This window comes from Watersipora subatra, chromosome 7 (genome assembly GCF_963576615.1).
Source record: "Watersipora subatra chromosome 7, tzWatSuba1.1, whole genome shotgun sequence".
Classification (NCBI taxonomy): domain Eukaryota; kingdom Metazoa; phylum Bryozoa; class Gymnolaemata; order Cheilostomatida; family Watersiporidae; genus Watersipora; species Watersipora subatra.
The window spans coordinates 27,809,076-27,828,151 of record NC_088714.1 but is presented as its reverse complement, the minus strand read 5'-3'; the positions used below and the strand labels follow the sequence as shown (position 1 = coordinate 27,828,151).

The following is a 19,076-nucleotide window of genomic DNA, read 5'->3' as shown; positions in this document are numbered from 1 at the left end:
TCAATGAATTTATCTTACTAAACACACACTTTAAGTTAATTTCAATGAATTTATCTTACTAAACACACACTTTAAGTTAATTTCAATGAATTTATCTTACTAAACACACACTTTAAGTTAATTTCAATGAATTTATCTTACTAAACACACACTTTAAGTTAATTTCAATGAATTTATCTTACTAAACACACACTTTAAGTTAATTTCAATGAATTTATCTTACTAAACACACACTTTAAGTTAATTTCAATGAATTTATTTTACTAAACACACACTTCAAGTTAACTTCAATGAATTTATTTTACTAAACACACACTTTAAGTTAATTTCAATGAATTTATCTTACTAAACACACACTTTAAGTTAATTTCAATGAATTTATTTTACTAAACACACACTTTAAGTTAATTTCAATGAATTTATCTTACTAAACACACACTTTAAGTTAATTTCAATGAATTTATTTTACTAAACACACACTTCAAGTTAACTTCAATGAATTTATTTTACTAAACACACACACTTTAAGTTAATTTCAATGAATTTATCTTACTAAACACACACTTTAAGTTAATTTCAATGAATTTATTTTACTAAACACACACTTTAAGTTAATTTCAATGAATTTATCTTACTAAACACACACTTTAAGTTAATTTCAATGAATTTATCTTACTAAACACACACTTTAAGTTAATTTCAATGAATTTATTTTACTAAACACACACTTCAAGTTAACTTCAATGAATTTATTTTACTAAACACACACTTTAAGTTAATTTCAATGAATTTATCTTACTAAACACACACTTTAAGTTAATTTCAATGAATTTATCTTACTAAACACACACTTTAAGTTAATTTCAATGAATTTAGCTTACTAAACACACACTTTAAGTTAATTTCAATGAATTTATCTTACTAAACACACACTTTAAGTTAATTTCAATGAATTTATCTTACTAAACACACACTTTAAGTTAATTTCAATGAATTTATCTTACTAAACACACACTTTAAGTTAATTTCAATGAATTTATCTTACTAAACACACACTTTAAGTTAATTTCAATGAATTTATCTTACTAAACACACACTTTAAGTTAATTTCAATGAATTTATCTTACTAAACACACACTTTAAGTTAATTTCAATGAATTTATCTTACTAAACACACACTTTAAGTTAATTTCAATGAATTTATCTTACTAAACACACACTTTAAGTTAATTTCAATGAATTTATCTTACTAAACACACACTAAGTTAATTTCAATGAATTTATCTTACTAAACACACACTTCAAGTTAATTTCAATGAATTTATCTTACTAAACACACACTTTAAGTTAATTTCAATGAATTTATCTTACTAAACACACACTTTAAGCTAATTTCAATGAATTTATCTTACTAAACACACACTTTAAGTTAATTTCAATGAATTTAACTTACTAAACACACACTTTAAGTTAATTTCAATGAGTTTATCTTACTAAACACACACTTTAAGTTAATTTCAATGAATTTATCTTACTAAACACACACTTTAAGTTAATTTCAATGAATTTATCTTACTAAACACACACTTTAAGTTAATTTCAATGAATTTATCTTACTAAACACACACTTTAAGTTAATTTCAATGAATTTAACTTACTAAACACACACTTCAAGTTAATTTCAATGAATTTAACTTACTAAACACACACTTTAAGTTAATTTCAATGAATTTATCTTACTAAACACACACTTTAAGTTAATTTCAATGAATTTATCTTACTAAACACACACTTTAAGTTAATTTCAATGAATTTATCTTACTAAACACACACTTTAAGTTAATTTCAATGAATTTAACTTACTAAACACACACTTCAAGTTAATTTCAATGAATTTAACTTACTAAACACACACTTCAAGTTAATTTCAATGAATTTAACTTACTAAACACACACTTCAAGTTAATTTCAATGAATTTAACTTACTAAACACACACTTTAAGTTAATTTCAATGAATTTATCTTACTAAACACACACTTTAAGTTAATTTCAATGAATTTATCTTACTAAACACACACTTTAAGTTAATTTCAATGAATTTATCTTACTAAACACACACTAAGTTAATTTCAATGAATTTATCTTACTAAACACACACTTTAAGTTAATTTCAATGAATTTATCTTACTAAACACACACTTTAAGTTAATTTCAATGAATTTATCTTACTAAACACACACTTTAAGTTAATTTCAATGAATTTATCTTACTAAACACACACTTTAAGTTAATTTCAATGAATTTATCTTACTAAACACACACTAAGTTAATTTCAATGAATTTATCTTACTAAACACACACTTTAAGTTAATTTCAATGAATTTATCTTACTAAACACACACTAAGTTAATTTCAATGAATTTATCTTACTAAACACACACTTTAAGTTAATTTCAATGAATTTATCTTACTAAACACACACTTTAAGTTAATTTCAATGAATTTATCTTACTAAACACACACTTTAAGTTAATTTCAATGAATTTATCTTACTAAACACACACTTTAAGTTAATTTCAATGAATTTATCTTACTAAACACACACTTTAAGTTAATTTCAATGAATTTATCTTACTAAACACACACTAAGTTAATTTCAATGAATTTATCTTACTAAACACACACTTTAAGTTAATTTCAATGAATTTATCTTACTAAACACACACTTTAAGTTAATTTCAATGAATTTATCTTACTAAACACACACTAAGTTAATTTCAATGAATTTATCTTACTAAACACACACTTTAAGTTAATTTCAATGAATTTATCTTACTAAACACACACTAAGTTAATTTCAATGAATTTATCTTACTAAACACACACTTTAAGTTAACTTCAATGAATTTATCTTACTAAACACACACTTTAAGTTAATTTCAATGAATTTATCTTACTAAACACACACTTTAAGTTAATTTCAATGAATTTATCTTACTAAACACACACTTTAAGTTAATTTCAATGAATTTATCTTACTAAACACACACTTTAAGTTAATTTCAATGAATTTATCTTACTAAACACACACTTTAAGTTAATTTCAATGAATTTATCTTACTAAACACACACTTTAAGTTAAGTTTTGATCTTTCACTAAACTTACTTTAATTTTTTCGTTAGCATCTGTTTCCGGTTAGCCGTGTTTTGCCTCGTGTTCACTATAACTTTTAGCCAACCTTTTAAAAACTTTTTTCAAATTAATCCAAGCGATGCTGTTCTTGAAAGCGGCTTTTTGATATACTTGGCAATATAGTGGCCATCGACAATCGGTTCGTATGCTCGTATCTCAAAGATTACTCATTATTTCAGGAACAAAACTTGCTTGAAAGTCAGCTCGTATCTATAGTTTCTTGCATGTTTGGCACTCCTATGTAGAGGTATGACTGTATCTGGTTATTACTAAATGAGTTCATCCCCTTTTTTTTCATCTTATTTTGTTTAAATTATTTATTTTATAAACAAAATTATATTTGTGATTGCACATACTTTTACAGCGACTCCGTCTGGTTGGAAAGTTCAAGGATGTATGTCTGTTACCTATAATTCTTGTTGTGCTGTATCATGTGCCTGCGCTTTCTTTCAGAGTTATCCTCTCTGGCTGAGCTGTGCTAGCATGCCCTATTGTTGTTCTATGATTTCATCTGATCACATCTATGTCCTATTTGCATATTCAGGCTCTTTCATTTCAAAGGCTTCATAGTCAAATCTTGTGAACCCAACAAGGAGCAACCCGGTTTTTGGGTGCACAAGGTTTAGACTGAGACTTGCTCATTGTCTCTGTAATTTCTGTGTCTATTTTATAATATTATTTCTGGTCTCGTTATTGCTGCTGCAAGTAGACTCCTACTTTATATTCCCATCTCTACCTTATATTCAAAGAATGCAAAGAATTATAATGTGTCGTATATTGCGAACTTGTGTTAGTCGTATCATAGACTGCATGATGTGGTCTTTCATTATGTATCAGACATATCATAGACCCCATCAATATAATATATTAGGCATATGTAATAGACATCATAATGTGGTCTTCTAGAGTATACCGTATTAGGCATATAATAGACATTATATTGTTGTGTTCTATTATGCATTATACGTATCATAGACGCCATATGAAGACATTAATTGTTTGCTGTAGGCTGCTCTTGGAGAGGAGGAAGAGGAAGTACCAAAGTTGCCACCTATGTTCATTACAGAGTTTGTCCTTGACACGGCTCAGCTCACCTTCCTACCAGATGAGGAAGAGTTTCAAGATAAAACGGCTGAAGTGATCAAGCAGTTTCAGGTTAGATCCCAGACAATGTTCAAAAGTTACTGGGTGATTGTATTATACTCTTTTAGGGCTGGATTGATATCACAGTGTCTTCAGCTGATTATATGAGACTTTGCAGGGCTGGGTTTATATCACAGAGTCTTCAGCTGATTATGTGAGACTTTGTAGGGCTGGATTGATATCACAAGTGTTTTCAGCTTATTATATGAGACTTTGTAGGGCTGGGTTGATATCACAGTGTCTTCAGTTGATTATATGAGACTTTGTAGGGCTGGGTTAATATCACAGTGTCTTCAGCTGATTATATGAGACTTTGTAGGGCTGGGTTGATACCACAGTGTCTTCAGCTGATTATATGAGACTTTTGGAGGAGCTGGGTTGATATCACAAGTGTCTTCAGCAGATTATATGAGATTTTTGTAGGGCTGGTTGATATCACAAGTGTCTTCAGCTGATTATATGAGATTTTTGTAGGACTGGGTTGATATCCAAGTGTCTTCAGCTGATTATATGAGACTTTTGTAGGGCTAGGTTGATATCACAAGTGTCTTCAGCTGATTATATGAGATTTTTGTAGGGCTGGGTTGATATCACAAGTGTCTTCAGCTGATTATATGAGATTTTTGTAGGGCTGGGTTGATATCACAATCAAGATTTTAGCAGAGTCTGAATCTAAAGCGTGCAATAAATTTTACCATTTTTTATCCACCTACATATTAGAAATAATGGAATACATTGAAAATTGCTCGCAACTCTGACCCTGCCATGTTTTAGCATACCAGTATTTACGTGGTACTTGTTACAGGATGCTGTGCTGAGTGTGCAAAACCTGGTACCTGATGAGTACTTTGATGCCTTCACTCGACCAATCATAAACAATAAATTTGAAGAGAAGACATGCGGCGACGGTCCTCAGCTATCAGCCATGTTTGATGATGACAGGCATTTACAGAAGATCATTCACAATATCAGAGTGGGTGTTGCGTTGACTCAGGATTTCTGCAAATTTCCATTGAATCAAAACTTTCAGCGAATTGGATTTTTTATGTAACATAAATCTGACTCCTTCAGCCGTTCTTGTATGTTCAGCAAAAAGGCGTGACAAAAATGTTAAAATATATAGAGCATGGCATTGACAGAGTGTTACCATAGTTCTTTTTTTGTTAAAGTTTTCTCCATTTCCATGGTTCATTTATTAAAGATTCCACTATTTTTTTCTGTCATGTTTAGCTGGAGCTGCTAAGAATACTGACCCATGTGAAGAATGTTTTGGAGTTATGTTATCATTGAGAAATAAATTTTATGGCGTTCTTTTTGCAGGAGGCGCTGACTGCTGCCTTCAATGCATCCAATCAGTATGCAGACACATTCGAGCCTCACAGAGACTTCTACAAGGAGAATGAAACAACTGACCTCGAACTTATCCGTTCAGAAGAAAGAGAGCTCGCTGAGTGTATGTTATAAGTGTTGGCATTTCCTTTGTGATAAAGAGAAATAGTGTACTGGTTTACATCACGTATCACTTCAATATGTTTGTTGCAGATCCAAGCTTCTTCCAAGAAGCTCTTGATCGCCTCCACCGCCAGCATGCCATGGCTGTCGCTATCCATGAAATTAGACACATTGGGATGCTCATGGTGGATGCCACTGACATGAAGAATCTCCTTATGCCTAATCCAATCAGATGTCTCGACGTAAGTACCTGATCCAATCAGATTTTTTCAAGTTAGAATATTGTCCAATCCAATTCATAGAAGTTAGCCAACGCTGGTTGTGTATGTCTCAACATGTACCAGTGCAGCTAATGCTTACCTAAGGTACGGCCACATGTATTAAATTTATCATTGGTTCTGACATAAATTGCAAAATTCTTGAAAAACACAGAAGTATTCGGCCGAAAGTTATAGAATTGTCAGAGGTGTGCATGCACATCAAAACCGTCAGTGAAACGCTTTTAATTGGCTATACAAATTATTAGCAAGCGCGATTCTAGTAGCTTTCATAATTTATATAGTCCAAAACACATAGCACGACACACAAGAAAAATACTAACACAATTTGCCATAGTAAATACGATGCAACAGACTTGGTTGCGCTATTGTTGGTTCTGCATCGTTTAGACAGCATGGCTACAAATCATTTTAAAAAAATAATAATATTTTTTTAGCAGCAAAAGTTGCATTGTAAAAAAGTTGCCATCTTCAGCGCAATCAAGTCAGTAGCATCCTATTTACTAAAACAAATCGCGTTAGTATTTTTATCTAAAGTATCAAATATCTAAAATATCAAAAGTTGCTAGAATAGTTCTCTCTAATAATTTGTTTAGCCAATTAAAAGCGTTTCCTCGACGATTTCGGTGTGCATGCGCAGCTCTGGCAATTCTGTGAATTTCAGCCGAATAATTCTGTGTTTATCATTCATTTCGTGATATGGGTCAGAACCAACAATAAAATCGTTACGTGTGGCCGTATCTTTGAGGTTATTTTCTCAGATTCAGTAAAAGCTAATGAACTTTGTTTAGATTTTTGTTAGACAGTGCTACAGATAGCTTACTCAATATTGTGAATTGATAATCATCATATTAAAACTTTAAGCAGTTCTCCAGTTATATATTCTCGTACATGGATTATGTGGACATAAAAGATGGTACTGTCTGGTTTTATGTATGGTTTGTGGCTATTGCCTTTCAAATTTAGGGTTACACATCCAGGAAATTTATAGTTTGTTTGTATACTCTGATTGTGATTTTCAAAGTGGCTCAGTTGGGCGCGTCATCTAATGGGTAAGCTCACCAAAACTGGAGGTGCCGAGTTCAAATCCGGTACAAAGTAGATTTTTCATTCCTTAAACTTTATCGCTATAACTAGACAAACAGACACTGAAATTTATATATATACTTAGCCGGATGCCCTGTGTTGCACGGGTATTAGAAAAATAACCTGATGAATTTATGTAATTTACTTGGAAAACTAGATCTTTACTATAATCTTTACTAAAACAATACCTATGTTTTGGGCCAGCTTACCAATCATTACACATAACGGTCAACAGTGCTAGTTATTAACCGCAAGCACTCTAAGTGTGACTATCTTAACCAATGTAATGACTATTTGCCCAATGAATCGACTGTAATCTATGTAGCTGAATGGTTAAGTTTACCGCCTCCAGATCTGGAGGTTCCGAAATCAAACCCAGTGATGTGTGGATTATTCATTGCTAGATTTTAATCGCTAGAACTGGACACAGGGTTTAATCGCTATAACTGGACACAGGGTTTAATTAATCGCTATAACTGGACACAGGGTTTAATCGCTATAACTGGACACAGGGTTTAATCGCTATAACTGGACACAGGGTTTAATCGCTATAACTGGACACAGTGTTCAATAGCTATAACTGGACACAGGGTTTAATCGCTATAACTGGACACAGGGTTTAATCGCTATAACTGGACACCGGGTTTAATCGCTATAACTGGACACAGGGTTTAATAAAAAGACAAAAAAACAAACACTGAGATTAATATATAGATTTAAATGCACATGCTTGTTTGTCCTTATATGTGCTTAGTCATTTATTAAATGACTCACCAATTGTCACTTGACGAGCTCGAAACAATTTTGTAGGGAATTCTAGATTATTATTTTATTCCTAACGCATGTTATATATACTTGATTTATCCTATCACACGCTGCATCTAACAGCCTGTACATGTCTGGTATCGCTGTAGCGGCGTGTTGTCACAATAGCCCAAGTCTCCGTCCTGTACTGTTGTAACACATTGTAATCGTGGTCTTACTGCGCTATAATAACATGTTTCTCTGCTAGTCTAAGTTTTCAGGTTATGGTAATCCTAGAATCTAAGTCCTTGTCCCTTTTATGGTTTACTCTGATCTTACAGCGCTATGGTGAATAATTTTTTGCAGTCTAAATTCCCATCTAATTGTGTTACAGCGGCTAATGAACTTTGATGTTGTCTTGCGTTATCACAGTTGTCGGCCCACTCTTTTATCCTGAGCTCTTGTCTTGCAGTGTTATAATGACATGCTGCCGATGCTCTCAAGGTCTCACGTCGACCGACTAATCAACGAGCTTCAGAATGCAGAGTTTAAACTTGAGTTTGAACCGACAAACACACTGGAGTACGTGGAGAGCCTCAACTTCCTCGAGGAGATACAGGAGAGGGTAAGTAGTGAAGGGAATTCTCAATAAGATGGGTTAAGGGCATGTTTCACCCCAGTGATTCCCTATTCATTTTCATCACTGAACCCCCTCCTACTGATGAGGCCAATTTCACACTCCCTTGTTTAGAATAAAACAAAAAAGGATCAAAATATAATGAAATAGAGACACATTCGTAATATATGAAAACAATATGTTATAAGGTCATTCTAAGAAGAGTCTAATGTTTTCACCCAGCAGCAACATATTAAAAATGGCTCGCTTTATGATCTTTGACTTTTCGCCTGTCTCTTCCCTGCAAACCGAGATCGAAACTTCATTATTTGTTGGTGAGTTTAATATATACGCAGCATTGTGACTTTTTCCTATTTGGACTTGCTGGTACATTGTGACTAGTTGTAAAAAAATCTTGCCCCTAATTGGGAAGCTCTGTTATACACGCATATTTCTACATTCTGTTTATTCCTTCAAAAGCTCTTAGTGTGATGCCTTGATTATAGGAATGTTTAGCTGAATTGTGTTGATGTCTGATAGCTAAGGTCTTTTCATCTCGTGATTTCTGTAAAATGTTAATGAAATCCTTCCAAACTTTGACTAAAAGGCTATGAATTTTTGCTGCAATAATTTGAATGCTAGTTAAGCATTACATAAAGGACACTTTCTAGGTGATGAAACCTCGATTCAAACCCTAAATTTTTCATCTAAAACATTACAATGATGCCAAAAGAATGTAAAAGTGTTGTCATATTTTCTACTAAATAGTTAATGTGTAGCTCTCCTGGATATCAAGAGCAGCCTTGAAAACGGGGTTGATCACGGCAATCTCAAGGATTCTAGTTTCAGTCGATTGTTTGATGACATCGCGTCAAGCTGTGGTAAAGCAGAGATATCATTGCCTGATAAATTTATGGCAGAAGCCATTTCACCTGTGGTGTAGTGGTTAGCGCTATGGTCTGCTAAGTGGTAGGTCACTGGTTCAAATCCCGCTATGGGTTGTTTAGGGACTACCAAGACCTCCCGCTGAAAGAAGCCCTTGGTCAGTGTTAGGTCTATTAAAGGAAGCTTAATTATTCCTAGTGATTTGATTAAAGGGTGTGAAACATGCCAGACATACTAGTTCTACCAGTGTATAGTAGTTATACTGCTTGATTTTTTCCTCTCCCATTTTATGCTGAAGTTTTTTTACATTACGTGAAATTGACTGACACCACCATGATCGCATTACACTGACACCACCATGATCGCATTACACTGACACCACCATGATCGCATTACACTGACACCACCATGATCGCATTACAGCCCAAAGTTATTTGTCTACCTATTTTCTCACATTATTGTTATGAATATGTTCTTCATCTTTAGATCGATCCTCTTGAGAAAGAGGCTGACGTAGTCAAGGCCCTTTATGAACTCATTGAGTTGTATGAGGTACCGACCCCACCCGAAGATATTGCTGTCTACCAGAGTCTCGGGCCATCTATTACGAGGGTGAAGAATGCGATTGATAAGTCACTGGCGGAGAGAGACGGCAATGTGGACAAGTTCTGTGTGAGACTCGACAAAGACATCGCTGAGCTGTCTCGAGAAGTAAAGGAGGTGAGTCTGAATATTCAATAAAATAATATAGCAGTTTTAAGTATTCTACAAAAATGATGGTATTTATAATAGATATAGTAAACCCTACATTTGCAGGGTTTACTATATCTATGGTATTTATAATAGTGCAAAAGAGCAGTCGTGATTTAAAATGTCCAATTTGTGAACAACAGGTTGGGGTTCAAATCCCAAAAAGGCCACTGATGGTGACAATAATAACATCCAACCTTAAATCACTCTCTACAACTGGGCGGGTCTCCAGTGGTCAAGGTTTCCTTGCTACTGGATTCAGACATGTCCAGCCACGATAACCGCACCAATGTCTGTGCGACAATACTCATAAAAATGCACACAGCCTCTGTTTGCTTTAAGCAAAGCAGACATCCCACTCAATTTGGTAAAAAAGTGCTTGATTTGCTATTCTGGTCACAATCAGACCACCTCTTATGCTACCAGATGTTATTATGCTGAGAAATGGTATAATTTGCAGGTTAAGCAGGAGGCACAAAACCCAATGGTACTTGATGCCCACGCTGAGCCATTGAAGGTCAAGGCCCTTCTGGCTAGACTAGCCGAGAGAATAGACGAATTGGAGAAGAGAGCATTCACTTACAAGTCATACCAGAAGAATTTCAAGGTCAGTTATATGTTTGCGTTTTCATGTAGCCATGGCAACTGAGGCAACAGGTTTGTGTACTTACCTGACATCGGTGATGATAATCTAACATCATTATAGGCATTACGTCTGACAGAGTTTAGAGATCTGTGTTGGCTATACCAGTTGAATTAGTGGTTCCAATTTAGATTATATATAATAAATTTATGCACATGTTACATACTAGCAGTAAGCATGAGGTTTCGCTCATTTTTATTCAGATAGCTCACAGATAGGGGTGTAAGAGGCTGTTTCTCAGGAGCCGCATGGAGTTTTGAAACCAAATATTTTAGCCATTAGCGGAAGGCATGAAGCATATGCATGTAAAGTTTGGATGAAATTCGCCATAAAAATGTAGAAACGCCTAGAGGTTAAACGGAAAAACACACAGACACAATAACAAAGCAGAAGTTATTAATATTGGTTGTATCAATTAAGAATCTTATTGTGTTCCATATAAATCTTTAGTAGACTATTGCTATCGTAGAGGGAAAGTGTTGTTAAAGAAATATTAAAATATGAGCAGACTAGATAAAGTAGGTGAAATGTTTTTGAAGAATTTTTTTATTTCTGTCATCTACTTCAAGGTGTCATGCATTCACTTCAAATCTTCAGGCTGAAAACATAAAGAGGCAATTTAGTTGACCTTTCATATCAGGTCATGACAACTCCATTTTTTACTTTTGTCTTTCTGTTTTATATTACTGTGCGATTGCTCCGGGACTTTTTTTAATTTTAGTTAGTTGTTACATTTTGAGTTTTGCAGTCAACCTTTTAAACTGGAGCTAAAATGTGCTGAAACAGCTATCCTGTAATCTGTTTTTTATCCAACAACATAATTGGACCCTGCGGTTGATAACTGGAGGTGTGATGCTCTCTCATTTTTACTGGAAAAGTTATTTTTAATCTCAGACCTCAGTGGTCCATAATAATGGTAAATCGGCCAATCATTAGATCGCTACTTGGCTCTTTGCAGGTTGAGGTAACCAAGTTTGATGCCCTGGAGGAGACAGCAGCGGAGATGAAACTGAAGCAGCTGCTATGGTCGAGCATAGACGAGTGGGACAGCATGATCAGTGAATGGACTGTGGCTCCTTTCGAATCACTTGACGTCGAGCACCTCAATGCACAGACTGTCAAGTACGCTAAGGCCGTGTCTCAACTCGAAAAGGGGCTCCCACCCAACGGTCTCGTACCTCAGCTTAAGGAGAGAGTTGAGAGCCTCAGAGAACAGGTATAGTAAAAGTATGAAGATTGATGAAGAAATATTCTTTTCGCAAAGAACTTTTAAAGTTTGAACCATTTTGGGATGACATTGTAGAACATCTGACATGCCAGATTTGTTTAAAGAAAGACTCAAGCTCTTGGTAGATGACTATTTTTTCAATGGCTTGCAAAATTTCACAACTGGTCTGCGTGAGGCTGATAAGTCAGAGTTTGATTTAGTGACCAGAAGTTGTTGCCACCCGTACTGTAGTTTTGAGATGAATTGTTCATATATTTTCTTGTACCTAACCCAGTCATTTAAAAACCAAATATGCTGTAAATGTATTTACATGGATATTTGGCAGTTGATATACTGATCTTGTTTTTATATAGCTGCCTATGATATTTGACCTCCGAAACCCAACTCTGAAGCCCCGCCACTGGGAGGTCATAGAAGAGATCATCGGTTTCCATTTCACACCAGAAGAGCCAATGACGCTTGGAAAGCTTGTGGAGCTCGATGCATTTCAGCACATCGAGGCCATCCAGGAAGTCTCCGGCAGGGCGAGCAGTGAGGCTAGTCTTGAGGCAATCCTTAAAAAGGTGAGAAACATAATTGTTTCTATCCATTCTCCACTTGTCAACTATCTATGCTGTGTTTCGTTGTAGCACTGTTTTGACATATCTAGCAGGTGCGTTGTAGAAGATGTCTAGAGACGAGGGATCCTAATTATATTGCTGTCATTTTTGTACACATCCACCTATCACTTTTTCCTCCCTCAGAGTTTATAAGGAGTTTTGTAAAAACATTACCATTCTATTACCAGTCTTGTTTTTAAAAGAACCTGTTTAGCTTAACTGTGATTGACACATGTCACAAATGGCCAATAAGTTAGGTAATAATCACTGTTTCCATGCTTTGAACGGATTTGGGGTTGCCAGCTTCTGACGAATTCACACCCTACTGTTTCAATGATTCAAAGTTGCACTATATAGATCTCTCAAAAATTTGCGATGTGACCTTCAAAACAAAATTGATTAAAGTGGACTCGCTCTTGGGTCACTGTCACTATTCAAATCCTGTGTAATCGACTAGTTGCACTAACTAAGCCAGAATGCCTGATCGTAATGCTGAGATTTTTTACCTCCACTGAGGAGAGCATATGCAAAAATGATCGATGTCGAATATTACTCTCACATCGAATTACTCTCACTAATCTAGTGAAGTGAAATGGTGTGGAATGCGTTTGGATTTTAGCAATTCTATGATTCGGAGTGGAAGCAACTCCAAACTTATTCAAAGCATGGAAGCACAGTTATTAAGCCTGTCATTAGAGTTACATCTCTATCATTCCCAGTTCTGGCATTTGACATCTATCTGCATGTGCTCGTGCTATAAACAAATACATGTCAGTATTGAAATGTAAAATGTCACTTCTATCAGTGGCTTTTCTATTACTTTTAATTTTGACATGTGACACCCTATTGCAACTGTGTGTACTATTAGAGTATTGCATTTGCTTATAGGTTGAAGATTCCTGGAAGTCAACAGAGTTTCCTGTACTACCTCACAAAGACAGCAAAGACATATATATTCTCGGTGGTACAGATGACATTCAGCAGCTCCTTGATGACAGCAATATAAATATTGCCACCATCGCTAGCTCAAGACACGTTGGCCCAATTAAACCAAAGGTAGAGGAATGGCAGCGATCTCTTGAGCTCTTTGGCAAAACTCTGGTAAGTAATTGAGCAAGATACTTAATTCACCTTGGTAGTACATCGAATTAGATCAATTTTTAAATTTAAATATTTACATTTATATAATTAATTTGCACTGTAATATAACAAATGTAAAGCTATTTAATGTAATCGAGTATTATATTAAACTAATGATTTTCCATTTAAAATAATTATGTTTAATTAAATTCCATTTGACCTAAATACTTAGACTTGACCTCATTCATATTTTAATTATATTTAAATATAAAGTTTAGTTATTTAACACACTTTACTAACTCATTAAACTAATACAATTTATTTTATATTCTCATTTCACATGCTTAATTTTTAGCTATTTATTTAATTTTAATTGTTTAACTTAATCCCAGTCCTTTGTTAAATTAATCAAAGCCCAGCTTCATTGAAGTTAATTCAGTGCACCAGTTAATAATATCACCTAACTTCAGATGCATTATGACCACTTGTTAGTGGGTGTCACATCGGTGTGGACTAATTTGAACAGAGATGGACTGGGTAATTAACTAAAGAAGATTATTTCTGTCATTTTAGGATGAGTGGTTGACGTGTCAGAGAAACTGGCTTTACCTCGAGTCTATCTTCTCAGCTCCAGATATACAGAGGCAGCTGCCTGCAGAGTCAAAGATGTTTATGACAGTAGACAGGTCCTATAAGGACATCATGAGGAAGGTTAACAAGGTCAGCAGTTTGTTACAACTCGCCGTCTTGTGATTAAAGTGGAATGTGCATGTGATAGAGTTATTTTCAAACTGAAGCAAGCTCGCATGTCTGAAGCCTACTCTCTCTGCATTTAATTCTATGGAATTCTGTGGTTGTCAGGGAGCTAAAACATATCTGCATACTTACACTGTTATTTCATTTAGATTTCTCTGTACTTAGGTGCCTCTTGCTTTGAGGGCAGCCACCCAACCAGGCCTACTGGAGACATTCCAGAATAACAATGCTCTCCTGGACCAAATTCAAAAGTGCCTTGAAGCCTACTTGGAGTCCAAGAGAGTTATCTTCCCTAGGTGAGGGACAACTCTGGTATTGTTCAAATACTTGTTTCACTAGTTAAAGCAGTGATAGCTAAATGCTGACAGTAGCAAGTCAGGAAACCATTAAAGTTTTAGTCAAGTAAAAATATTGTTTTAACCAAAATTCGTTCTTCTATAAAAACTAAAGTTTGAATGCATCATCTTTTTTGATTTTTTGATTCAAATTCATGTGACAAATATCTAAAACAAGCCTCACTTATTTTAAACACAGCAATTAGAATATGAATAAAAATTCATTTATTCAATTTAAAATTTGACACACTAAACTTTTAACACGCCAATTTAAAGTGACTACACAGGTTTATGCTCAAATAATAATAATAGGCATAACTTTTGTGTCTTAACGTTCACTTTTTGACACACGTGATATTGAAGACAAACGCATACACTTTGTTTTCATTATCACTTTTGAGTTTTGGAATAAAAAAATTTCAAAGGCCCTACTGCAAAAAGTCATGCCAGAATGCTTTGTTTTATTTGTGGAAAATTATATCACTCATTTGGTGTCAAATTTTAAGTCTAAGTTTTTTCCTTCCAGGTTTTACTTCCTCTCTAACGATGAGTTGCTTGAGATCCTGGCGCAAACTAGAAACCCATTGGCTGTCCAGCCCCATCTCAGGAAATGCTTTGACGCCATAGCCAAGCTTGAGTTTGGAATAGCCGAGGGTAGCGGTGAGGATGGAAGGCCGATAGAGTACACAACTGACATCCTCTCTATGCTCTCTCCAGAGAACGAGAAGGTCTCACTTGGTAAAGGCCTCAAGGCCAGAGGTGGGTCAAATAGCTTTTCTGTTGACTGATTTACCTTATTCTCGTTAGCTTGTCCTTTTAGATTGATCTTCTATGACTCATATTTTATGACTCACCCCTTGACAATCTAAATCAACAATGGCGGGTACAATCTCAGATTTGTCCAAATCTTTTGGTGGTTTTATCAAGTCTGATTTTCAGATTTTATTTTGTAAATATAGTCATTCTATTGTTCAAATTAAAACTATAGCTTTTGTTTATCAAGATAAAATTGTAGAAATGGTGGAATGTGAAAATTGGTACTTTTTATGAAAAAACTCAGATTGTAACAAAATTTAAAAATAGAAATTTTGTAGTTTGAATCACGGTGAATCTTTAAACCTTTATATAGTTCTACTATGGGCCATCACTGCTACCCTCCTACCTCTGTTCTAGATTAGAAAAAAATTTTGCTACACAATACAAAAAATCCTTAGGGTTGTCAGTCACTGCTAGAATAGTTACCCGGGAATTCTATGCACGAAAAATTGCATGCATAGAATTCTATGCATGCAAGTTTCTCTTTATGGGCTAGACATAGTTAGTACAGTACTAATACATGTTATTTCTTTATAATTATTCAGCAGTTGCGACTTGTGTCCGGTGGATGCAGTGAAACATCTTCTACGCAAAATGAGGAAACATTTAATCTAGCTTTAGAACCTTAGAATAGCGCTGTTGTGTATTAAAGGAACTTCATAACTTTATTTATTGCAGTAGTAAATGCTAATAATTAACATGACAACCCTATTAGTTTTATGCTCAAGGTTAATAAACAATACCAAATGATAGAAAGTAATTCTCTGCGTTTATTGAAAATGGATGCATCGCTGCTTATCTTTTATGTTCACAAGGCGGTTGATTAGCGCAGGTGGTACTATGCCAGTCTACCAAGCCAAAGGTCATGAGTTTGAATCCTGTTTAAAGTATGTTTTTCTTACCTCTAACCGTGTCTTAAGACAGCTGAACAGACACATCTTTTACTATGGTTAAGATTGCAACTGCAGTCACGAAATACGTTTGAGTGTTCTAAATGCATCCTGCAACTGGATGAATGTTTTGGGGTGGGTTTTCATTTCCAATAAGGTACAGAGACCAGGTAGCTTTCCTTTAGCATGACTATGTTTTCATGGGTAACCACAACTATCTGTCAAACTATATGTTTGTAGTTTCAGTATTAGCTTCCATTATGAATGCATTGTACCATAGACATCTACAAGTGGTCTGATGCTGGGGTATATTACATGGTTATATCTTAGTCATAAAAATCCAATCATATTGGTTGCTGATTTTTACAGTAATCACGAATATTGACATTTATTGTGTTCTGTTTAGGGAACGTGGAGGAGTGGCTTGGCAAGGTAGAGGAGGGCATGTTCACTAATCTCAGGAAGTTGACTAAAGCTGCCATAACTGATTTTGAGAGAAGACCAAGGACAGAGTGGGTTACTGTCAACGCTTCACAGGTACCTAAATGAGCACCATGGTATTTCTTGGTAGAGAGTTACGTTTTCTGGCCAAAAACATAATCAAAGTAACACAAATAATTTTAAAAAACACTAGTCTCTAGGACAGCAGTTTCGGACATTTACCAGTTCGCTTATTGAAGTATTTTTGACCTCATCCGTTCTGTTCTTCTCATCAAGCACCACTAGAGCGATGTTGAGACATGTATTCTGTTGCTAGGTGACGCTGACCGTAGCACAGATCATGTGGTGCAGAGATGTCACTGAGATACTCGAGTCTAATGATGACAGACTGCAGGGTATGAGAGACTTTGAGCAGAAGTCTTTCAAAGAACTCAATGAACTTGCAGCATTGGTTAGAGGTCAGTGAACATCTGTCTGCGTATGGTTTTGGTTGCTGCGGGAGAATTGTGGGAATTTTCAAAGCTTGCCAGGTTGTATGTGGAAAGGTTTTTGTATGAGTTTCTGCAGCGAACATCATGGATTAAGGGGTGCCTCGCTTGCATGTTACTTACTTGCATATGATTGGCTACTTGTGTTAAATTGATCACTTCTAGTGTTGGTATAAAATCTCTATAAATCATAACATGCTGTTCTGTGATACGTTAAACGAGTTTTATCTAATAGTACATGCTGTAATGACAGAATATGTTAGCAAATACATTATCGCCACTCTTATAATTCGCATTGTTACTGTTAAATCCGCACACTTACTTATTTCAATGGCAATTTTATGCATTTTTTCTTTGAACAAATGTGAAAGTTAGAATTTTAGTCACAACAATTTTTAAAATAGCATTTCCAAATATCCTAGTAAGCAATTACCTTGCTAAACAAATTTTAGCAAAAAAAGTAAAATTGTAAACATTTTTAAAAAGTGTCAATTGTGGTGAAGTTGACACTGAAATGGAATTCACCAATCAGATTGTTACAGTCTGGCTCTTCTAGATCTGACGTAATAAGTTGTTCTAAATGTGTGTATCTTGTTGTAGGTGAGCTCACCAAGCTGGAGAGATCTATCATAGGTGCGCTGATCACGCTGGATGTGCACGCGAGAGATATGATCACAGAGATGGTGCGAGTTCAGGTGGACGATGTAAGCAGCTTTGAGTGGCAGAAGCAGCTGCGATATTACTGGGACATCACTATGGACAACTGTGTTGTTAAAATGTCTAATTCAGTCTATGTCTATGGATATGAGTACCTCGGCGCATCGCCCCGTCTCGTCATCACCCCTCTGACGGTGAGCGGTAGGCTATCAGTTCGTTTAAAGTATTCAGTTTTATACGCTGCTTAAATTGTGAATAGGCTTTGGATTCTTGTCAGCGTTATACTTACTTGGTGTTAGCTGTAGCTTGATTATGAATTTCGTTCATCTGTGATTGTCATTAGCAAAGTTTCTACATTGTGTCTAATTAAAACATTGTTGTCTGGTTAATAGCTCATGAGTTGCCTGTTTCCTTTTAGAAATAAATTTGCTGTGAAACAAAGCTCTTGTCTTTGATTCTCTTACCACCTATGTTATGTAGCAGAGTCTTTTGCACATAAATACCAAATCTTAGGACATTTGATGCATGAGTTATTTCATAACATGATAAAATATACATAAAAGTTTGGACATAACTTAAAACATTTACTGTTTCAATCAGTCACTTGATGACATTGCTTGTTGCTGTCGATATATTTGTTTTGTTTATTGGTACATTCACTACCTAGGATCGCTGTTATCTGTGTCTCATGGGGGCTCTACAACTCGACCTTGGAGGAGCACCAGCAGGACCTGCTGGAACTGGAAAAACTGAAACTACAAAAGATCTTGCCAAGTCTCTGGCTAAGCAGGTGTGTTGGTTACTCAGGGAGACTTGAGAGCTAATTTCTAATTCCTTGACTAGTTATAATACTTGGGTCTGTTCTAGTAGGCCACAAATCATAGCATTACTAGAAATCTGGGAGAACCTGTATTTTAGATAGCAACTATTGAGATAAATGGAAAATGAAAGGATGTCATAGAAATTGTCTGCTCATGTGTGTGTCTATGACAGCA

General features: G+C 35.1%; 1 protein-coding gene across 1 annotated transcript in view; it reads left to right on the top strand.

The window, feature by feature from the left end:
• Positions 1 to 19,076, top strand: part of LOC137400617 (dynein axonemal heavy chain 6-like) — a 73,469-nt gene that overhangs the window by 14,084 nt on the left and 40,309 nt on the right. Inside the window, 17 exon segments of the mRNA XM_068086949.1 lie at positions 4,203 to 4,349; positions 5,143 to 5,310; positions 5,658 to 5,790; positions 5,880 to 6,031; positions 8,370 to 8,522; positions 9,885 to 10,118; positions 10,609 to 10,755; positions 11,750 to 12,007; positions 12,373 to 12,582; positions 13,507 to 13,719; positions 14,272 to 14,418; positions 14,620 to 14,750; positions 15,316 to 15,548; positions 16,902 to 17,032; positions 17,253 to 17,394; positions 18,025 to 18,275; positions 18,749 to 18,871. Coding sequence (XP_067943050.1) covers positions 4,203 to 4,349; positions 5,143 to 5,310; positions 5,658 to 5,790; positions 5,880 to 6,031; positions 8,370 to 8,522; positions 9,885 to 10,118; positions 10,609 to 10,755; positions 11,750 to 12,007; positions 12,373 to 12,582; positions 13,507 to 13,719; positions 14,272 to 14,418; positions 14,620 to 14,750; positions 15,316 to 15,548; positions 16,902 to 17,032; positions 17,253 to 17,394; positions 18,025 to 18,275; positions 18,749 to 18,871 — 2,973 coding nt within the window.